The sequence below is a fragment of the Nannospalax galili genome, unplaced genomic scaffold (genome assembly GCF_000622305.1).
Source record: "Nannospalax galili isolate Female #2095 unplaced genomic scaffold, S.galili_v1.0 scaffold312, whole genome shotgun sequence".
Classification (NCBI taxonomy): Eukaryota; Metazoa; Chordata; class Mammalia; order Rodentia; family Spalacidae; genus Nannospalax; species Nannospalax galili.
In genome coordinates, this window is record NW_008335967.1 from 4250156 (window position 1) to 4274173 (window position 24018).

The 24018-nt window shown below is 39.7% G+C and overlaps 1 protein-coding gene across 2 annotated transcripts in view; it reads left to right on the top strand.

Annotated features, from left to right (window-relative positions):
- Pus7 (pseudouridine synthase 7) overlaps window positions 1–23213 on the top strand; it is a 69239-nt gene extending 46026 nt beyond the window's left edge. For both annotated transcript variants that reach the window (XM_008830739.3, XM_008830741.3), the window contains 9 exons: window positions 4067–4195; window positions 4854–4979; window positions 10118–10179; window positions 11294–11454; window positions 13313–13439; window positions 15413–15514; window positions 18865–18994; window positions 20011–20102; window positions 22178–23213. In XM_008830739.3, coding sequence (XP_008828961.1) covers window positions 4067–4195; window positions 4854–4979; window positions 10118–10179; window positions 11294–11454; window positions 13313–13439; window positions 15413–15514; window positions 18865–18994; window positions 20011–20102; window positions 22178–22314 — 1066 coding nt within the window. In that variant the 3' untranslated portion in view covers window positions 22315–23213. The remainder of the gene's footprint in view (window positions 1–4066; window positions 4196–4853; window positions 4980–10117; window positions 10180–11293; window positions 11455–13312; window positions 13440–15412; window positions 15515–18864; window positions 18995–20010; window positions 20103–22177) is intronic.
- The last annotated feature ends 805 nt before the right edge of the window (window positions 23214–24018 follow it).

The following is a 24018-nucleotide window of genomic DNA, read 5'->3' on the forward strand; positions in this document are numbered from 1 at the left end:
TTCTTAGAAGGTACGAAGTGAAGTCTCTTTGGGTTAGTGTACTGAGGTCTGTAACCAACTTTGAACATTTTCTTAAAGTAATAGATTTTACCTGTGTGGAGGGAAAGGGATGTGATGTGTGGGGTCACTATATCGTTAGAGGAACAGATGTATGAAGTAAATCTGGGAAAATTTTAACAGTTGGTAAATCTAGGTGAAAAGTATAAAGTTCATTCCTCTGTTGCTCTTTTCTTTGACTTTTTTTCAATAATCAAGTTGTAAAGAAAATTTCTAATTAAAGTGTGAAAACTGGGAAAAAGTTTATAATCCAGTAGAACAGTAGGCAACAGGAGAAGCATGCAGTTCACCCCTCTTCTGAACACATGCAAGGGAAAACCAAGATAAGGTATAGTTTTTAACTTAGACTGCATTACTAGGAGATATCTGAAGTAAGGTACTTAAAATAAAAGAGGTTAGTTGTAGTCAGAGTTGGGGAGGTCCAGGGCATGACACCAGCATCATTCTGGCTCTGTTATGGATCGCACACAAATGGCAGAAATAGGAGCTTACAAAATAGAGAGCATATTGCTAGACATGAAGCCAGAGTGCAGTTCAGGGGTCAGGCTTGCTCTAGTGAGAACTAACTCAGGATCCCAGAGAAACACCCTAATCCCTTCTGAGCAGAGAGCCCCAATGATTTAAGGGCCTAACTTTAGGGGTTAATGCTAATGATTAGGCATTGTTTGCTCCCTCAAATATTTTGTTTGCTTTTTGTTATCTTTTTGAGATAGTATCTCTTGTAACTCAGGCTGGCCTTGAGGAGCTCATGATCCTCTTCCCTTAGCCTCCAATATGTTGCCATTACCACACACACCCAGCTACTATTTAATTTTAAGAAACTCTTAAAATACTGTCTTTAGGTTGTCAGTCTTTTTCTTCATATATCTAATTACAAAGACAAGCTTATTACTATCCTCACATTTGCATTTCAAATAAAGCTATTTTTCACTTGTATATGCTATCACACACTAATTATTAAACCATTACATTCAGCACCAATGATTATACATTACTTATGGTCTGTTCTTAGTGCTATGGGCATAAAGCTGTGAACAGCTGTGCAAACTTCTGGATTACTAAAATCAGAGTTGTTTCACAAACAAAAACTCTTATGATAGAAAAGATTGCCAAACGTGGTGGTGCATGGGTAATCCCAGCAGTAGAAAGGCAGAGGCAGGAGAATTGCCCCAAGTTTTGAGACCAGCGCAGGCTACAAGGTGAAAGAAGGGAGAGAAGGGAGAGATGGAAATGGAATGTAATTTTTATAATTATATCAGAAATATGTAACCTTGACTATCCCAAATGAGAGGCCAAGAACTCAGTGTTTTTTCATTTATTTTGTGGCTCTGTTTGTTTAATTTTCTTTTTGAGACAGGCTTTTCCTGTAGCCCCAGCTGACCTGGAACTCACTATGTAGACCAGACTGGCCTTGAATTCACAGATATCCACCTGCCTCTGCTGAGACTAAAGGTGTCTGTCACCACACCCGGCTTTCGTATTTAGGAAAATCCAAAGATACACATGGAAGCGTTCCACTTTGAAGATGTAAAGTGACTGGATTAAGGGGGCACACTGGGAACACCTGTACTCTTTTTGTTGTTGTTTGGAAAGTATTTATACCAGATACAAAGAGTACTGTTAATCAAAATGAGAGCACCTTAATTGTAAGTTTCTGTAGACCAGAAGCCTGACTCTACAACCCAGAAGAGGGCTGAGCCTCTGATGCTTCCTATTAACCCAAAGCCCTACATATTTCTCTAGGGGAAATGCTAAAATAAAATAATTGGTTGTTTCCCCCTGCATTCCAATTGTGCCAAATGAGAATGGCACTAATACAACTTTACCAGCATTTACAGAACACTTTTCATTCAAATTGGTTCACCAACCAACTTTTTTTGAAACAGGGTTTTGCTGTGTGGTCCAGACTGGTCTTCAGCAGGATCCTCCTGCCTCAGCTTTCTGTTTGTTCCTAGTGAGACAACACATCGTGCTCAATTAAGGATTCTGGATTGTTGTTGGGGGGGGCAGTTGAGGGTGTTCATTTGTTTGTGATACATGGGATTCAACCTAGGGCACTGGGTTTATAAGCACTTTTCCTATGAACCACATCTCCAGCCTTCCAATTAAGCTTTTGTTTTTATTTTATTTTTTAATTTTATGTGTATGCATGTATTGCCTGCGTGCAGGTAAGTGCACCCATGTTGTGCAATACCCGAGGAAGACAGAAGAGGGTATCAGATCCCCTGGAACTGGAGTTAAGGACAGTTGTTAGCTGCCATATGGGTGCTGGGATTCGAACCCAGGTCTGCTGCAACAACAACCAGTGTTCTTAACCACTGAGCCATCTCTCCAGCCCCTCAATTAAGCTTTTTTTAATTTAAAAAATTTAAAGAAATTTTTATTTTATGTTAAGCATCCTCTACACACACAACAAAAATAAAGTTTAGCATTTTCAAATTTTAATCCATTGCCAGCATTCCCTTTACATGATTTCCTCCAAAATGAACATCTGAGAACTGTATTAGTCTTAATCTTATTTCAAAACCCTCCAGGACAGGTGACTAAAGAGAGCTCAGCAGTCAAGAGTGCATGCTATTTTTGCAGTGGACCTGAGTTCAGTTTCTAGCACCCAGGTCAAGCAATGTAAAACTACCTGGAACTTGAGCTCTAGGAGGAGCCAATGCCTGTGACCTCCAGGGGCACCTGCACTCATATATGTGCACACACACAGGTATACACATATACACATAAGTAAAAATAAAATAAATCTGGGAGTGGAGAGATGGCTCAGCGGTTAAGAGCATTGGCTGCTCTTGCAGAGGATCCAGGTTTGATTCCCAGCACCCACATGGCAGCTAAGAGCCAACCAGAACTCCCATTCCAAGGGGATCCAACACCCTCTTCTGACCTCTGAGGGCATTGCACAACATGGGTGTACTTACATAGATGTAGACAGTACACATAAAATAAAAATAATAAATAATAAATTTTAAAAATTTAATCTGTATTTTAAAAAGAAGCTGTTAACATTAAGTATGAATGGGGAAGGCCATCAAGGATAAAGATAGAACAAAGGGTTTTCAGTATATTTTTTTTCTACATAGATTTCCTATTTCCTTGACATCTACAATATTTTCTTTTCTTATTAACCTTTAACTTTTTTTAAACTTTTAAAATATTTTATTATTTATTTTATTTTTTATGTGTGTATGAGTGTATTGCCTGTATGTGTGTAAGTGCACCCATGTTGTGCAATGCCTGTGGAGATCAGAAAAAGGTGCTGGATCCCCTGGAACTGGAATTATGAACAATTATTAGCCACCATGTGGATGCTGGAAATTGAATCCAGGTCCTCTGTAGGAGCAGCTAGTGCTCTTAACCACTGAGCCATCTCTCCAGCCACACAGGTCTAACTTTTTTTTTTTTGGTCTTTTTGAGACAGGGTATCCCTGTAGTCCTGGCTGGCCTGGAACTCACTATGTAAACCAGGCTGGCCTTGAGCTCACAAAGATCCACCTGCCTCTGCCTCCTGAGTGCTGGATTAAAGGAGTGCACCACCATGCCCAGCTGGTCAAAAATTTTTAACTTTTCTTTTTTCACTACTCTTTCGTGTTTGCCAAGATTTTTTGGAAATGAGTTTACACTATTTCTTATAGACCAAATTATGATAACCCTTTCTTAAATGTTAGATGCCATTCTTTATAAGTTATATGGGAGTGCTGTCTGCTACCACCCCCTTTATCACCTCCTATATGTAAGAACTTCCACATATATTATTTACCTCTTCCTCCTCAGTGTATAAATAACAAGAAGATTTGAGTATGTCAAATCTGACCCAGGTCCCGTTATTCCTGTAGGAACAGTTATTTTATGCACAAGAATCATACAAAGGGAGAAGAAACATGCGCCTACCCCATCTTTTGCAGTGTCTGTGTAGTGGCCACAGCTATGATGTGGTCTTATTTTCCATAGGAAGGTGCCTGACAGTATCTTATGATCATTTTTTCTGTTCCTTTTCTCTTTAAAGAATAAGTGCACAAAGACTCGCCCACCTAAATAAGTGCTTGATGAACTTTAAGCTGGGAAATTTCAGCTATCAGAAAAACCCTCTGAAATTGGGAGAGCTTCAAGGAAATCACTTCACAGTTGTTCTCAGGTAAAGAACTACAGGTAGGAGTATAGACCAAAGGGAAGCTAGCCAGGTCACCTTGAATCTGTTTTGATACTTGTTGATCAAGTACAGGCTAGCTGGCTCAGACGGGAGTGACAGCAGGGCAAAATGGGGCCTGGGGGACTAGGAGAGTAAGTACTTATATAGTGTTTCTACTGAAAGATAATCTTCATCCCTTCACCAAAAGTTTCCTTCAGAAACACACTGTCTTCTTCAGATGCTGTGTTAAAGGATAAAGTGCCCATGATTGCATTCAAGTTACCTAGAATGGGTGCATTCACAGAAATGGGCACAGGGTTATTAAATGGTGTACGTTTCAGTTTAGGATCGGGCATAATTGCCTGCAATTATAATACTCAAGAACAGGCCAGCCAGGGCTACAGTTTTTTAAAAAAGAAGAGTAGTTTCATTTTGGGAAGGTGAACAAGTTTGGGAAGTACATAGTTGTTGCACAACACTGCAGATGTACTTAATGTGAAATTTTACATTTTACAATGTAATGTATATAATCACATGAACAAACCAACAGAGCCCTCGGAAGATAGAGAAAGCTGTAAAGGAGAGGTGTAGGTGAGCCACAGTAGTGCTCATATCCTCAGATGTGTTTGACTGTACATTTTTTGGGTAATTTGGGCCCCTGCAGAAATATAACAGGAACTGATGAACAAGTACAACAAGCTATGAAATCGCTCAAGGAGATTGGATTTATTAACTACTATGGAATGCAACGATTTGGAACTACAGCTGTCCCTACATATCAAGTTGGAAGGTTTGTATTTGATTTTGTAATATTTATCTAAAACAGGATTCATAAAAGGTATTTTACTTGTTGGAAGGTTTGTTTAATTTTGTAACTTTTGTTACCTCTAAAGGAGGTCTCACTTAAAGAGAAGTAAGATTTTTGTTAGTGGTATTTTTAATTATTTCTGGATTCCTGCACGTTTAGGGCAAATGAACCTCTGGTCCATACCCTTTAAGTTGTATTTTATTTAATACATACAAGATTTTAAAAAAATCAAGGCTGGGAAGACAGCTCAGTCGGTTAAAGTGCTTGCTGCACTAGCATGCGGACCTAACTTCAGATGCCAGCGCCTATATGCAAGCCAGGTGTGGTGGTACATGTCTGTAAACCCCCAGTGTTGGGAACATGGAGCTAAGTGAACCCTGGATCTTGCTGGCCAACTAGACTAGTTCATCAGTGAGCTACAGGTTCAGTGAGAGACTGTCTCAAAAAATAAGGTAGTGTTAGGCATGGTATTCCATAGCTTTAAACCCGGACAGAAGTAGGCAGATAGAGCTCTGTGATTTCAAAGGCAGCCTGGTCTACCTAGGGAGTTCAAGGCTAGCCAAAGTGACATAGTGAAACACTGTCTCAAACACTCTCCAGAATGAATAAATCAATGAATGAGATTAAGAGCCACCGAGGAAGATACCCATTGTCGACCTCTGGCCCCCACAAGCACATGTACACCTGTGCCAACAGGTATACACACACACACACACACATATACATACATACATACATACATACATACATACATACATACATACAAATCCAAAGTTCAAAAAGATGTGACTAGGCTAGAGAGATAACTGTTCTTGCAGAAGACCCAGGTTCGAATCCCAGCACCCACATGGCAGCTAACAACTGTCTGTAACTCCAGTTCCAGGGAATCCGATAGCCTCTTCTGTCTTCTGTGGGCATTGCATGACACAAGTATACTTACCTACATGCAGGCAATATGCATATACACATAAAATAAAAATAATAAATAAAATATTAACCAAAAAAAAAAGATACGACCTAAATAGTAAGTTCTTTCCCACCCTTAATAGGGGTTCTATTTTACTTTTAAAAAAATTTTTATTTATTATTTTTATTTTCTGTGTATGAGTGTATTGCCTGCATATATGTGACTGCACCCATGTCATGCAATGCCGCAGAGGTCAGAAGAGGGCTTCAGATTCCCCTGGAACTGGAGTTAAAGACAGTTGTTAGCCTCCGTATGGGTACTGGGAATCGAACCTAGGTCCTCTGCAAGAACAGGCAGTGCTCTTAACTGTTGAGCCATCTCTCCAGCTCCCTATTTTACTTTTTAACCGGCAAGTCTTGGCTTAGTTACATGACCAACAGTAAACAACTGGGTAACCCACACCCAAGGTGATAACTCTGTTCTCTCTTAACAAGTGAGTCCTAGTTGATGGGTCTTTCATCTGCCCTCCCTTACCCTTTCAAGAAAATGCTAGAGGATATTAGTGGTGTGGAATTTAAAAACTTTTATTTGCATTTAAATAATAGAAAAGCAGTGGGATAAATTGGGATAGAAATCCCATCAATAAATACTTGGATTCAGAGACCTAATTTAGGAATCCTGCTGGCCAGCAGAGACTGTGTTACATAAAGTGACTATTCATGTGGTAGTTAGAATGGTGATAGTTAGAGCTTGAAGGTGATGTGAGAACTCTTGTTCTTACGTTTCAGGCTCTGTTAAACTTGGAGAGGTCTGTCCAAGTACAATTAGTCAATGACGGTTCTAGAAACAGAATTTTCTCCAGTTCAGTTTCTGAACATTAAGCTGTATTTGCTGTATGATTTTACAAGGACAAAGTGATAAATTTTCCATGAGTAGTTCCTCTGTCTCTTTGAGGCAGTGTTACAAAGGATCAAAGTGTAGGTGGTAAGATCAGACTTGAGTTCTGTGCTCAGATTGCTTTTCCATAAAATGGAGATAATTCAAATTTTATGAGGTGGTGGAAATAAAGTAAGATGGTATTTGTACAATACCTATTTCTATGCTTACAGTATAGTAAGTAATTAATAAATAGAAATGTTTTGAAATTAAGTCCAGATAGGTACAGTAACATAATCCTGTAGTCCAGGATAGCCACTTGGAAGACTGAGGCAGAAGGATTGTGAGAGGCCAGGCCAGCCTGGACAACATAGTGATCTATCTGCTAAATTAAAACAGTTTTAGGACTGGAATGTAGCTCATTAGATAGAGTATTTGCTTAGCATTACCAAAACCCTGGATTTGTTCCCAGTGTTGCATAAACCAGGCATGGTGGAGCACAGCCTATAATCCTAGCAGTCAAGAGGTAGAGACAGGGAAGATCAGAAGTTCAAGGCTACATAGCAAATTTGAGACCAGCCTGGGTTACATGAGACCCTGCTTCAGAAAAATCAGTTTAAAAAAGAAAAAAATAATAAAGTACTGTCAGATTTACTAGAAGCAGAAAATTGTATAGTATGCCCAAAGTCAGTACAAATTACTTCAGAATTCCATACAACTCATTTCTACAACATAAGAATATTTCCTACATTTAAAGAAACCTACTGGTATTATCATTGGATTTCCTAAGGGAAATGCCAAATCTCAATTTATAGGAAAGGAAATTGACTTGTATCCAAAATATATGAATAACACATATAAAGAACGCCTATACCCTATAACCAAAAGCCAAACCATACTTTTTTTTTAATATGCCACTATTTTTATTTAGAAATGAATTCTTGTGTTGAATTCTCAGTAGTAAAATAACAATATATGATAATGATCAACATTTATATGTAGAATTTACTCTTCCAAACAGGGATTTTCATTATTTTTCCTCATAACAATCCTATAAGATACTACAAATATCTACTTTTCTTTTCCAATTGCTGTGATGAAATATGATGACAAAAACTACTTAGGGGAGAGTTTATTTTAGCTTGTAGCTCCAAGTTACAATACATCATAGTGGGAAGTCATAACCACAGGATCTCCAGACAGCTACTCAGATTTTGTCTTAAGGCAGAAAAAGAGAGCAACGAATGCATGTGTTTTCTCAGCTCATTTTCTCATTATTACATAATGATATAAAGGAAAATGAAAGTAAGTCATGATAGTAAAGAAAATTATATGAAATCAGTTTCTTCTAACAATCTTGTCATTTTACTTGCTATGTTCAAATTTTCTTGGTCTCTCAAACTTTACTGTGTCTCAAATCTCTTTGTGAAAGGGGGACATTTGTGATATTGCTAATGGGCACCTTGACAAAATCTAGAAATCATTTTGGAAATGGGCCTCTATGCATGTATGTGAGGAATTATATTGATTACATTCATTGAAATGAGAATGTCCACCCACTGTGGGTGGCACCAATCCCTAGGCAGGGGATTCCAAACCATACTTTTCAAAATGTTTTTTCTGGGGCTGGAGAGATGGCTCAGTGGTTAAGAGCACTGACTGCTCTTGCAGAGGACCCAGGTTTGAGTCCCAGCACCCGTATGGCAGCTACGAACCATCCTTAACTCCAGTTCCAGCAGAATTTGAAGCCCTCTTCTGACCTCCATGGCATTACACCACATGGGTGCACTCACATACATGCAGGCAATACACTCATACACATAAGGTGGAAATAATAAATAAAATATTTTTTTAAAAAGGTTTTTTCTTCGCATATGTTAATTATACATAATAATGGACTTCATTATTTCATACTGGTACATATTCCATCATGTTCACTCACATTTGTCCCTGTTGCCCTCTCTTGGCCCCTCCCACTTCCAAATAACCCCCTGCCCCAACCAGTTCCCTTACTACTTTCATTGTGTGTGTGTGTGTGTGTGTGTGTGTGTGTGTGTGTGTATGTATTCTGGGAGTTTCATGAGACATGGGCACCTTACCACTCAGGAAAATGTCCCTTTCTCCAACATCAATCATGAAATACATATAAATCCTCAGGTTGAGATTGGGCCTTGTGAGTTCTACCCTGTTGCATGACAGTTCCAACAGACCCCATCTCATGGAGATTTTCTGCAGGTAATCACAGCTTCTGTGAGTGTAAAAGTGCAACAGTCACGAAATGTGCAGAAGTAAGCATTTCACATTGCGCTCTTCCACTACTTCCTCCAGCTCTTGTGTTCTTTCTACCCCTTCTTCAGAGATGATCCCTGAGTTTTGTAGGGAGAGTTCTAGATGTCCCATTTATGACTGGACATTCAATATAGGCATTGGTCAGAGAGACTTTTGTTTTTAAAAATCTTTATTTATTTTTTTTAATTTATGTGTATGAGTGTATTGCCTGCATGTATGTAAGTGCACCCATGTCATGCAATGCCTGCAGAGGTTAGAAGAGAGTGTCAGATCCCCTGGAACTGGAGTTACAGACAGTTGTTAGCTGCTATGTGGGTGCTGGGAATCAAGGCTGGGTCTCCTGCAAGAACAATCAGTGCTCTTAACTGCTGAGCCACCTCTCCAACCCCCAGAGAGACTTTTTTTCTTTTATTGAGATAGGGTCTCCCTGTAGCTTCTACTGGCCTGGCACTTGATATGTAGACCAGGGTGGCCTCTACCTCCCGAGTGCTGGGACTAAAGGTGTGTGACACACCACACCCAGCTTCAGAGATTTTTTTTTTTTGAGACAGGGTCTCCCTGTAGCCCCGGCTGACCTGGAACTCACTGTGTAGACCAGGCTGGCCTTGAACTCACAGAGATCCACCTGCCTCTGCCTCCCAAATGCTGGGAATAAAGGTGTGTGCCACCACACCCAACAGAGAGACATTTTTAAAAAGGCTTTTAATTATGTTTTTATGTGTGTGTATCTGTGTGTGGATTTGTACATGTGAGTATAGTGCCCACACAGACCAGAAGAGGGCAGCGGGGATTCCCTAGAGCTGACTGTCCTCAGACATGTGTGCTGTGAACCAAACTCAGGTCCTCTCCAAGAGCTCTTAACTACTGAAACATCTCTCAGAGAAGCTATTGCACTGGGCAATAGTGACAGAAATATATATCATCATTTTACTGCTTACTTTTAAATTTAATAAAATAATGTAAGAAGTATAATTTGTTGCCTTCTCAACAATTTGGGCATATAAAGTTCATCTTAATGCAATATTGAGTAAATACTGTTTAATTCTAGAGCTATTCTACAGAATTCCTGGACAGAAGTCATGGATTTAATACTGAAACCTCGTTCTGGAGGTGAGAATAAAATTTGTGTTAGGAAAATGCATAGAATGTATAGCTAGATATTTGTGGAATCACTTTGAATAAAAGTAACTGTGTAGGTTAGTGTAGTTATTTAAAATTTTATTTTTTATATTAATATTTATAATGTAGTTTTTGTTTTACAGTTTTATGTATAGGCCTGAAGTTTTTAAGTCTATATCCTGGTTTTAGTTCTTTAGTTATCTGATTCATCATACATGATTAAATGTACTTGAGAAGTAAATTCATTTCTCTTCATTTACTACTAAATCTCTTGAGTTTATAGGAATCCTATATGTATAGGTATGGCTGTTTTGTTAAAGCATGGTATAATGAAATACAAAATCTTGGCAAAACATTGAGGATTTTTAAAGAGTTGACTAAATTTTTTCCAGAAAGTATCTCTAAAACAACACTGAGTAAAAGGGATTTAACTAGTATTTTATAAATTGTCAAAATAATAACACTCAACACTCAGGACAGGTATGGTGTTGTACACCTTTAATCCCAGCACTCTGGAGGAGGAGGCAGGTGGACTTCTGTGAGTTTGAGGCCAGCCCAGTCTACATAGTGAGTATCAGGTCATCCAGGGCTACACAGGAAGACCCTGTCTCAAAAACTTAATAATAATAATAATACTCACTTTGGGAAGTATTCCTTTGCAAGCTAAAAAAATTTAGCTGGGCATGGTGGCGCACACCTTTAATCCCAGTACTGGGGAGGCAGATGCAGGCAAATCTCTGTGAGTTCAAGGCCAGCTGGGGCTACAGAGAGACCCTGTCTCAAAAAGACCCCCCCACCAAAAAAATTATCTAATTTTAAGGAAGTAGCCCATTAAATTTGACAATACAATGGAAAAAGAAAAGGGAAAAACTACTGCCAAGTTCTTACTCTTTGTTGAATTGATAATGAATTGTCAGCTCTCACTGTTACAGAGCCATTTAGTTCTGTGTCTAAGGCTCCCACAATCTCACTTTCTGGTGACTGTTAGGTTCTTTGTAACATTACAGATAAATGTTTCCCAATTTTGTATTCTCTTTGAAATGGGTTGTTGTAAGCATTTTTCTATTGGACAAATTGTTTGATCATAGCTTCTTTTCTCTGCCAGCTGAGAAGGGGTACTTGGTGAAATGCAGGGAAGAATGGGCCAAGACTAAAGACCCAGACGCTGCCCTCAGAAAACTACCGGTCAAAAGGGGTGTGGAAGGGCAGCTGCTTCGAGGACTTTCAAAATACGGGATGAAGAATATAGTCTCTGCATTTGGCATAGTGAGTGCAATTTGTGAAGTTAGGCAATGGCTTGAAGTGGTTTAATGCATTTAAAACTTCATCTTGGAAGATTTTGGAAGAACAGTAATAAGAATCCTTCAGTGATCTTCAAAAGAAATTTACCTGAGCGAACCTCGAGTTCTTGCCCTGAGTGGTGATGATGTGAGGAATGCTGGCAGTATTTATTAACTTTGAGGGCACAAGAAAAAATATCATTGTGGAAAATAAGACTGCCAGTTGAAGTTTAATGTAAATTAAATAGGATTTGAGAGAGTCAGAACCCATTGTACAGTCATTTCTTCTTAAATTTCATCACATTTTTATGTGTGTGTGTATGTGTACATGTACACAAGGGCATGTAAGTAAAGGTCAGGAGAGTCTATAGGAGTTGGCTCTCTCCCTCTACAGTTTGGGTCACCAGGGATTGAACTCAGCTCACCAGGCTTGGCAGCAAGCTCTTTCACTTGCCTACCCATCTTGCTGGCCCCATTGTAATATTGATTTATTTTTATTTTTTATGTTTATGTATGAGTGTTTTTCCCACATCTATGTAAGTGCAACATATTCATGCAGTGCTCGTGGAGGCTAGAAGAGGGCATCAGATTCCCTGGAACAGGAGGACAGTTGTTAGCTGTCATGTTGGTCCTGGAATCCAAACCTGGGTCCTCTGTAAGAGTAGCTAGTGCATTTAACTGCTGAGATATCTCTGCAATACCCATACAGTCATTTTTTGATCATTCTATCTAAATGATTGCATGTTTGTCTGTTTCCAAGAAAGGGTACCATACTGGCAAGTATAGTCCATTTGTACGTGTATAAGCTAGGACACTTTAAAGTTTAACCCTGAAGTTTGTGTCTTTTTCCCCAGATTTTTTTTTTTTAAAGAAAAGGAAAAACCTTGTTGCATAAAATCAGTTGTGTGTGGCTGACAGGGCCAGAGAGATGGCTCAGCTGTTAAGAGCACTGACTGCTCTTGCATAGGACCCGGATTCGATTCCCAGCCACCCACATGGCGGCTACAAACTGTCCTTAACTCCAGTTCCAGGGGAATCTGACACCCTCTTCTGACCTCTGTGGCATTGCATGACACAGGTGCCCTCACATACATGCAGGCAATACACTCATACACATAAAATAAAAATAAGTAAAATATTTTTTAAAAATCAGTTGTGGCTGAATGTGGAGGGAGGGGTATGTATGTGAATGCAGTGTCCACAAAGGCCAGAAGAGGGTATCAGGTCCCCGGAAGCTGGAATTAGAGGCAGTGTGAGACACCCCATATGGGTGCTAGGAACCAAATGCAGATCCTCTGCAAGAGCAAGCACTCATAACTTCTGAGGCATTTCTCTAGCCCCCTTTCAAATATTTTATCTATTATTTTCATTTTATGTGTATGAGAGTATTGTCTACATGTATGTAGGTGTACCTATGTTGTGCAGTGCCTGCAGAGGTCAGAAGACATTGTCAGTTTCCCCTAGAACTGGAGTTGTGGGTGGTTGTTAGCCCCCATGTGGGTGCTAGGAATTGAACTCTGGTCCTCTGCAAGAGTAGCCAATACTCTTAACTGCTGAGCCATGTCTGGAGCCCCTTTTTACAGTTTTTATACAATGGAAGATTTATTTATATCATAGTTTTTAAGTTTGGGACCTTTTTTTGCAGTAGTTGGAATGGAACCTAGGGCCTTGAGCGTGCTAAGTGCATGCTCAGCCACTGAGCCACATCCCCAACCCCATAGTCAGACATAGTACGTATGAGTTTCTTGTACCAAGACTACCACTAAATAAGCAAAGTATCTGGGGAAATACAGTACTTTTAATACCCAGAAACGTTTTCTTGTCTTTTTTTCTCTTTTCTCCAGATACCAAGAAATAATCGCTTAATGTATATTCATAGTTATCAAAGCTATGTGTGGAATAACATGGTGAGCAAAAGGATAGAAGACTATGGGCTGAAACCTGTCCCAGGGGACCTTGTTCTCAAAGGAGGTAAAATCACACATATTGCTGTTTAGCCAAATTGGGGTTTAGATGTTTGATACTAGTAGCTTTGAAACCTAGCATGGCTACTAGTTAAGAAAAGTGGTATGTAGTAAGTGGAGATGGGAAGATCACATGGTGCTCAGGCTGCTGGTTTGTATCATTAATGAAAAACTATACGCAAGTTTGGAGTAAGCAGCTAACTCTGGGCCTCCATTTCTCAAAGAGTAGAACAGAATAGGATTTGGGCCAATGTTGGCAGAAAGTCGTTTACCAACTTTAATCTGAGTCTTACAAATATGTATATTTCTGGATTTGTCCCAGCTTGTCATCAGGAAATTTCATAGTTTCTTCAGATTAGCACCAGGCTGGACCTATTTCTACCAATGGGACATGATAGAATGGCCCACACATTAATACAGCTGGGTGTGGTGGTACATGCCTTTAATCCTAGCAATCAGGAAGCAGAGGCAGAGGCAGGTAGATCCCTGTGAGATTGAGGCCAGCCTGGTCTACATAGTGAGTTCCAAGCTAGCTGGAGCTACAGGGAAACCCTGTATCAAAAAACCGAAAAAAAAAGACATTCCTAGAAAATGAAGATGCATCTTTAAAGTGTTTCAAATATACATCAAGAAGCCTGATAAGGTGGTGAATGCCTTTAATCCTAGCATAGGTAGAGGCAGGAGAATCAGCAATTTAAAGTGACTCAGCTACACAGTGACTTCAAAATCAGCTTGACCTACATAAGATCCTATCTAGTCCCCTCCCCCAAAAAAACAAATAACAGGGGGCTGGAGAGTTGGCTCAGCAGTTAAGAGCACTGACTGCTCTTGCAGAGGACCCGGATTTGATTCCCAACATCCACTTGGCGGCTACAAACCATCCTTAACTCCAGTTCCAGGGGAATCCAAAGCCCTCTTCTGACCTTCGTGGCATTGCACGACACAGGTGCACTCACATACATGCAGGCAGTACACTCATACACATAAAAATAAAATAATAAATAAATTACTTGTAAAAAGAAATAAACAGTAAATATGCCTTAAAAATCTAAATACAAAGTGCTAGAGAGATGACTCAGTAGGTATAGTGCCTCTTGTACAAGCAATGAGGACCTGAGTTTGGATCCCCAGCACCCATATAAAACTGGATGTGGCAGCACCCCAGCACTGTAGGAAGGTATCCAGAGACATGTGTATTCTAAGAACTCATTACCTGGCCAGTGTAGCCAAATCAAGAGAGACCCTGTTCCAGAAATAAGTGGAGTGATGGAGGAAAGCCCCCACCATGACCTCTGGTGTCCATATATACACATGCATATGTACACACATATAATGCACATACCCACACAAACATGTACATATACCACATACAAAATACAGAATTCTAAGTCCTAGGTCCTTTTTTTTTTTTTTTTGAGACATAGTCTCACTGTATACCCTTGGCTGGCCTGGAATTCTCTATGTAGAGACCAGGCTGGCCTTAAATTCAAAGAAATCTCCTTGCCTCTGCCTCCCAAGTGCTGAGATTAAAGGTTTATGCTACCACATCTGGCTAATCCTTGTTTTTTAAGGATTTATTTATTATTATGTTTATGTGTATGTGTGTGTGCCTGCATGAGTTTATGTGTACCACATGCATGCAGAGGCCAAAAAAGAACCTTGAACTTCTTTGTACTGGAATTATAGGCAGTTGTGAGCTACCATGTGAGTGCTAGTAATGAACCTTAGTCCTTTGCAAGAGCAGTAAGCACTACTAACCACTGAGTCATCTCTAAGCCCATAAATCCTTCATTTTTGTTTCTTAGGGGAAAAAAGACAAGAGAATATCCCACCTTAGTTTCTTTAAGCTTCCTAGGCCTCTGAATCTGTAATTATATACTTTCTTATACTCCCAGCTCACTTAAATGTATGTAATTTTAGGAGTGTGGGCTCATGAAAATATCGTTTTTCTTAACCTGATGTTTGTTTGTGGATTTGTAGCCACAGCCACCTATATTGAAGAAGATGATATTAATAATTACTCTATTCATGATGTGGTGATGCCTTTGCCCGGTTTTGATGTTATCTACCCAAAACATAAAAGTAAGTTCCATGTTTGGCAGAATAGTTAAAACAAGTGTAACATGATTAAGTTACCTGCAGCCAAGAGTAAAAAAGAGAAAAAAGATCATTAAGTATAATCTTAAAACTTTATTTCTGTCACATTTAAAGATATTTATATTTCAAAAATATATAAACCATAATTTTTTGTGAAAGTCTTCCAGAGATGGCAGAGGGAGGAAGGGGGAAGGGAAGGAAGAAAGGGAGGGAGTAGGGGAAGAAAGGAAGAAAAGAAGCAGCTCTGGCCAACTTACTGGAGCTGACCCTGGAAGATAGCCTAGCCAGGACTGGCCTGTTGTTGGTATTTTTCTGTTAAAATATCAAGATACCAAAATTCTTACCAATGTTATATGCCTAGAAATGTTATGAGTTATAAAATGATTAGGGGGCTGGAGAGATAACTTGGCAGTTAAGAACACTGGATGTTCTTGCAGAGGACTAGGTTGTCAGCACCCACATGGTGGCTCATAACTGTCCATAACTTCTGTTCCAGGGGATCCAGTGCCCTCTTCTGACCTTGGTGAACACTGCACAACATGGTTGCACTTACATACAGACAAAACACTCATACACATGAAATAAAAACAAATTTAAGAAAATGATTAGGATTAAAATCATTTTTGATAATACAAACACCTCTAGATGTCTTTAATAGAAATCTGTTATTTAAGTCAACCAAATTTGCTATGCTTCTGATATCTGTACTGGCTTACCTTTCTTTAATAGAAATCTGTTATTTATTTAAGTCAACCAAATTTGCTATGCTTCTGATATCTGTACTGGCTTACCTCACTCAGTGAAGGGAGTGGATTGGCACAAGAGGGAATGAGTAAGGTTGGTAGGGAGGACTGTAGTTTCTTGTCCTGGGCTGGAACCAAGGAGAGCAGTATCAGGACCCCAGAGAGAGGCCTGCAGGTCAGAGAGAGTTGAATGTAGATCTTTAAATGTCTGATAGAATTCTGCTGTAAATCCATCTGTCTAGTGGGAAGGAGCATACTTAAGATGCTAAAAGTCGGCAGTTACTACACAGCCGCCATGAAGCCCTGTGAACTCTACCCCTTTCCAAGGGATAACATTTGCTTTTTCTAATATTTTGGGCTTCTTTATCTTTTTCTGAATCTCTCCCTTTTTTTTTTTTTTTTTTTTTTTAGCTTTTTTTTTTTTTTTTGAATCTCTCCCTTTTTTTTTTTTTTTTTGCCATGCAGCTTCTTGTCTGTCCCATGGCTGACCTCCATGCCTAACTCAAATTGCATGGTTTTCTCTTTTCTGTCTCCCTGCTCTGGGCAGTTGCTAAGGTTTATAGCATATCTGCTTGGAGACAGAATAGATAGCATATATAAGCCATGTCTGTCAATCAGAGACTGAGGGCATAAGAGCCTAGGGCACTGCTGGGGCAAGTCCTGGAATCCATAGGCTGTTGAACCTGGAGTTCTGATGTCCAGAGGCAGGAGAGAAGTATTGTTCTATGTCTGGGAGAGAGAGAGATAACTGGCCTTTTGTTCCATCCAGGGCACGTCCATGTTAAGGACTAATCTTTCATACTAAATCCTCTGACTCACATGGCAGTCTCTTCCAGAAACACCATAACTGACACAACAGGGGTGAAATCAAAAGCAAAGTCACCTAGGTTTCCTTTTAAGTAGCAGTGGAACAGCCTCAGCTGAAACATTAAGAATAAATAATGTTTTAACAGCTGGGTTTCCATTAGTCTAACTGATATCCCAAATGGTTGGAAGAAAGCAAAAAGAACGTTTTTTCCCTTACACTTCTCAGTGTCTGGAACTTGGCTAGTAGCAATAAGAGAATAAAATGCCATTCATGAAACCCTGTAGTCATAGTGATGCACCCCCACTGGGTGACAGTTAAGATAGACCTGTAACGTGATTACACCCAGTATCCAACAGTGCTCAAAGGTGTGATGAAGCCATCTTCCCTTGTCCCTGCATCGTCCAGCATTTTTTATGAATAACTTGAATAAAGAAGTCCACTGATGATATTTCTAAATAGTGTCATATGTTTAAATAGTGTAAGATTAAAAAAATTAATATTAGCAAATGGAAAAAATAAAAACCACAGAAAGCATTCAGTGTGTACTCTCATAGGCTTGGAAGTCGAATGTTCAGGTGAAACCAGGAATGGTAACACATGACAGTGCCCTAGCACTGGGGAAGTTGAGACAGGAAGATTGCTGATTGAAGGCTCCTGGGCTACATAGCAAGGCCCTATCTCAAATAAACAAACAGAAGCACAGATGAAAAAGATTTACTTTGACAGTTGCCTACATATTAAGGCAAGAGCTGGGCATGGTGGCACACGCCTTCAATCCCAGCACTTGGGAGGCAGAGGCAGGTGGATCTTTGTGAGTTCAAGGCCAGCCTGGTCTACATAGTAAGTTTCAGGTCAGCTGGGGCTACAGGGAGACCATATCTTAAAAATATCCCCCCCCAAAAAAAAAATTAAGGCAAGATGACTCAGCAGTTACAGATACTTGCTGCCCAACAATGCAAGCCTAGAAACCTGAGTTCAGTCCCTGGAACCCACATAAAGTAGGAGAGTAGCAGTTCCACAGTGTTGTCCTCTGACCACCACATACTCTATGGCATAGTGCTCTCACACCGAAATCACACACAATAATAATGAAATAAATTTTAAATAAAAAGTATCTGGAACTGCTGTTGAAGCCTCTTACTGTAGGTCAGATGAAACCAGAACTGTCAAAGGAGAACCAGTTTGAAGAACCAAAGTCTAGTGAAGATCCATGCTTATGAATATTTGTGGATAGCTCATCTACCATGCTTCAAAGAAATCAACAGAACTTAAAGAGATCAGGTTTACATTTGGAATAGGAAGTACTTCCTAATAATTGGGCATCTCATGAAATAGTCCCCCACAAATGACATGTTAAAAAACTGTCTCCTTTGAGGTGCAAGGGTGAGCCCTGTGGTTTCTGTCATCTCTTACTTTCAAACATTTGTAACTGCCTCTTCCAGAGAGCATTTGCAGTCCCTGTATTGACTCTGATTATATAAGTTGTGTTTTAGAAACTTCATGTGAAATGGTCTTTTGTAGTTAGCTTGGAAACTTTATACTACAAATCATATGGCTGATTACAAATATAAAACTGCAGGTTGACCAAACTGAAGCTGGGGCACATTTTAGGCTTAGTAACTAAGTCACTATGGTTTGATTCCAGAGAACAGCCTCTGGATCATAGACTGGAGTTTTGTTGGGGCAGTTTAATAGTTCATGTTAAACTATTACTATTACTAGTATAGTTCAAGTTAACTTGCTGACAGGTAGCATTCCAATGAACTTTTTGTCTTTTGTATTAGTTAGTGAAGCCTACAGAGAAATGCTCACAGCAGACAATCTTGATATTGACAACATGAGACATAAAATTCGAGATTATTCCTTATCAGGGGCTTACCGAAAGATCATTATTCGGCCTCAGAATGTTAGCTGGTGAGTACTGAATGATAGAGCATTGAATTATTATGTAGATTTTGCTTTGTATGTTTTTCTGTGCTTAGAGCCTAGCATATAAGTGCTTCATAACTGTTACTGTTACTACTACTATCGTTACTACTGCTACCAGTGGGTAGTTCTTACATGATTAAGATAATTAGTGAGAGACCGGAGAGATGGCTCAGCAGTTAAGAATACTGGTTGCTCTTGCAGAGGACCTGAGTTTGGTTCCTAGTACCTACATATGGCAGCTAACAACCATCTGTAACTCCAGTTCTTTGGGATCTGATGCCTTAGGGCATTGCACCCATGGGTAGACTTACATGCAGGCAAAACACTCATACACGTAAAGTAAAAATAAATATTTTTTTAAAAGAAAGAAATTAGTGAGGCTGTATTGACTGCAATCATATAGTGAAAGTTATATCCCTAACTGAAAAATGTATAGAAAATGAACTTTTTTCAAAAGCCTTTTTCTATAAAACCACTGTTTCCAGAGCTCTCCGGAGCAAATTACACAGAATTGACTGTATGCTGACATTGATGTGGTTATTCTGAAACTGTTTCTAGGCTAAGTGTTTTAATTCATCTTAAGGTACTTTTGCTATATAGTATTATCTGAAGCTTTGATAGTTTCCACATGAAATCCTATAGTCGTTGCCCATTGCCAGCAAATTCCCTTTCCCTTTTCTCTTTCTTGTCTCCTTGTTTTCTAGTTGTGGGCACAAATTTGGCAGAGTTGGATTTCATCTTCCCTACTCTGGAGGAAATGTCATGGTTAATAAACTTCACCTGTACAAGGTGAAGCCTGCCATGCTAGGAAAATGTGGCCTGTAATTTCCATACTCTGGTATCACTTGTCATCTTACTGTATAGTAATATAAATCCATCCTGTTTCGTTACTGGGGAGGCTTACCAGTAGACCTGTATTTTGTCTTGCTTAACAAACTGGGTTGAGAATTTAGTGTCATTTGTGAAAGTTCATGTTCATACTTACTATTTATATATTGAAGGGAAGTCGTTGCATATGATGATCCTAAAATTCCACTTTTCAACACGGATGTGGACAACCTAGAAGGAAAACCACCACCAGTGTTTGCTTCTGGTAAGTACACTTAGTCTTCAGCCAATTTTGAAATGTAATGTTTTGAAGAAATGACTTTTAGTGTCACTACCCACCTACTCCAATTTCCATTTGTATTCTGTTACCTTAGTTTCATAATTTCTGCCTGAGGTAAGTAAAAATGCTTAGTCCTGGTGAAAATGAATGAATGTTCTAGGCAGTCATGACAGTAGTGGGTACTTCTTCCCTGTCTTCCCCCACAGAGGTACAGATGAGTGAAAATTTAGCATGGTAGTCTGAATTAAATTTGCATTCTCACTGTCACATTCTTTTTAAATTTTCTTTATTTTTATTTTTAATTTTGTGTGTATGTTTTGCTTGCATGTGTGTAAATAAACCCATGTGTGCAGTGCCCTCAGAGGCCAGAAGAGGCTGCTAGATCCCCTGGAACTGGAGTTACAGTTGTTAGCCGCCAGGTGGGTGCTGGGAACTGAATCCAGGTCCTCTGCAAGAGTAGCCAGTGCTCTTAACCACTGAGTCACCTCTCCAGCCCCTCAAATTCTTGTTATTCCTGTTTCTGTTTCACCCCTCATGTCCTGATGTTTTTGTTGTTTGGTCGTTTGGCTTGGTTGGTTGTTGTGAGACAGTTTTGCCATGTAGTCTAGCCCAGCCTCAAATTCACTATCCTCTTGCCTCAGCTTCTGATTACTAGAATTATAAGAATATCCCACCATACCCAGCTGTTTGTTGTAGTTTGGTCTCTTTGAGACAGGGTCTCCTTGTAGCCACAGCTAACCTGGAATTTGCTTTGAAGACCAGGCCGGCCTTGATCTCACAGAGATCCTCCTGCCTCAGTCTCCCAAGTACTGGGATTACAGGCATGTGCCACCGTTTTTGCTCAAGTTGGCTTTTGGCTTTCTTATTTATTTCATTTTGTTTGAGATAGGGTCTCACTCTGTAGATCAGGCCAGGCTAGCCTCAGACTTGTGATCTGTCTACCTCAACCTCCCAAGTGCTGGGATTACAGATCTGTACACCACACCTGGCTATCTTCTATACATTTCTGACTACAGACATTCACATTGCCTGTGTTTCCTGCTACTGCAGTGTCTTTCTCATAGATGGAGAATTCTGGGTGAGATGTGTGTCTTGATAGTTGCAATAAAACTTGAGCATGTTGTTCTATAGTCTGTTGTCTACTCCATTCCTCACTTCTGGGAGAGGGCCTTTTTTCATTTCTGCCCCCTACCTACCTGTCCTAGTTTGTTTCTCCATTGTTGTGACAAAACACTCTGACCACTACCAATTTGGGAAGGACAGGGTTTATTCAACTTACATCTCCCAGGTCACAGTTCATTAGGGAGCCCAAGGTAGGAACTCAGGGCAGGAACCTGGAGGCAGGAGCTGGAGCACAGGCCATAGAGGAATGCTGCTTACTGGCTTGCTCCCCTGGCCCCTGCTCAGCCTGCTTACTTATGCAACACAGGCCCACCTGCCCAGGGGTGGCACCACCCACAGTGGGCTGGGCCCTCCCACATCATTCAACAATCAAAAAGGTGCCCTATGGACATGGCCATAGGCCAGTCCAATGAAGGCAACTCCCCAATTGAGGCTCCCTCAACCCAGATGTGTCAAGCTGGACACTAAAACTGTCTAGCACACTACCCCATGTATTTCTTCTTTGGATCATCTGCCTTTAAAGAAAAAAAACCTTTTTAGTACATTTTTATTTGCATGTGGTGTGTGTGTGTGTGTGTGTGTGTGTGTGTGTGTGTGTGTACAGGTGCGTGTAGATCAGAGGGCAGCTTGTAGGAGTTGGTTTTCTCCTTCCATTGGGTCTCAGGGATCAAACTCAGGTCATCAGGCTTAGTGACAGCTGCCTTTACTTGATGATCCATCTCTCCAGACGCATTTTCCCTTCTTATGAAGGTTCCTGACCATCCATTCACCTGATTCACACACTCATGATCTCCTCTTTTGGTGGACTCATTCTTCGAGGCCCCTTGAGAAATGGAAACCTGAGGAAAGGGGATTGGTCTTGTGGGCCCTTCGGTGGCCTTTGGTCTGCCTACAGCCTCCTTCAGTTTTTGACCATTCTCTTCTTTCTTGCCTGGCAGAAGGCAAATACAGGGCTCTGAAAATGGACTTTTCTCTTCCTCCTTCCACCTATGCCACCATGGCCATTCGAGAAGTGCTGAAAATGGATACCAGCATCAAGAACCAGACCCAGCTGAATACAAATTGGCTCCGCTGAGGAGTATCTTATCCACAGAAGAGAAAATGCAGACAAGTGTTTGCTTACCAACCTCCTGTTCATTTTTTTAAGTATTGGCCATATTTGGATTTTGAATCTTTGTAGTAAAGGATTATTTGTATTTTTTTAAGTTTGTATCAGCTTAAAGAAATAATTTGCAATATTTATATACATGTACAAATCCTGAGGATCCTAATAATAGCTCAGAAGATATATGAACTGGTCAAAATATACTTTATGGACTGGAGAAATAGCTCAGTGGTTAAGAGCACTGGCTGCTCTTGTAGAAGACCCAGGTTTGAATCTCAGCACCCACATGGTGGCTAACAATTATGTTTAACTCCAGTTCCAGTGAACCTGACGCCCTCTTTTGGCCTCTGCAGGCACTGCATGACACGGGTGCACTTACATACATGCAGACAAAACACTCATACACATTAAATAAATAAATATACTTTAGGTGCTTATATCATTGTACAAATTCGGCTTTTTGACTTTATGATAAAGAAGGACTGTAACAATTGTAGATTTCACTGCATACCTCAAGAATAGGAGGTTTTAAAATATCCATGACTTTAAGAGCAACTGGAACAAAACAAATCCTGACTATGGAAAATTAGAGGATCTGCACTAAGAACATACAGAACCTATACTGGTTTAAATGACAAGACATCTGCAGGTTTATAAACACAAAAGTGATTATCATTTGCAGCTGTGTACCAGGTTCAGGTAAGCATTTGTGTACTTTTTAGTTTACAATGGCTTTTGCATTTATAGTATCAGTGTCTTTTAGGAGAGCCTATTTCTTGATATAAACATATGTAGTTGTTTTTATTGATTAAGGTCTAATTTTACTCTGGGTGCCTTTTATGTTCAGAACTATTTTTCCACTGGACTAGTATTTGCTAAAAAAGAAATAATGGCAGCGAAGAAAATTTTAAGTATTTTCAAGGGCTCCTTCGTTCTGTCAGCAACATTGACCTTTGTCACCAACTGCTTAAGCATTTCCATTTCTGGCATGGCATAAACATTTCTCTGGTGTGAAAGGGTAGATGTGTCTTTCCAAAGCTGTGTAACACATACCTGTACCAATTTTATTTTCTATTATTTCTAGAACCAAATGTAATAAATATTTTTAAGAACTCCTTTCTACTAATTATGTAAATAAGTCTAATAAATATGTAAAACTGAATGCAAGTAAAATTCTTGCCTCTGACTAAAGGAAAGCAAGGTACTAAATGGATAAAGGAGGGTTTGGAAACGGTGTTGACACAAAAGTGTCTTGATTGGGTGTGAGATTTGAGAATAGCATGAAATAGTGTCCAGTGGGGTAACTGGTGATGTGGACTGGACTGGAGCTTATCCTTCCACAACCTTGTTCCCTGGCCTCCTGATGTGCTTTCTAGAGTGGTAAGAAGTGTCTGGAGAAGAGATACGAAGTCAGACACAGAGTGGGCATGGTGTGTATCCTGGAAATGGTGTGAAACACAATTGAGAACCAACAGTAGCTCTTTCCTTTTAATAACTTGTACCACACTGCTAAGGCTATAAAAGAATTAGAAATATGATAACTAATCCTTTCAGTTTGCTAGTGTCTATAAAGATCCTTTCATACAAAAGTCAGATTTATAAAATGTATAGTGGTCTACCTGTACTTCTCAGTCATAGACTGTTCTTCATGAGAAGTTATTTATGAAAGTATAT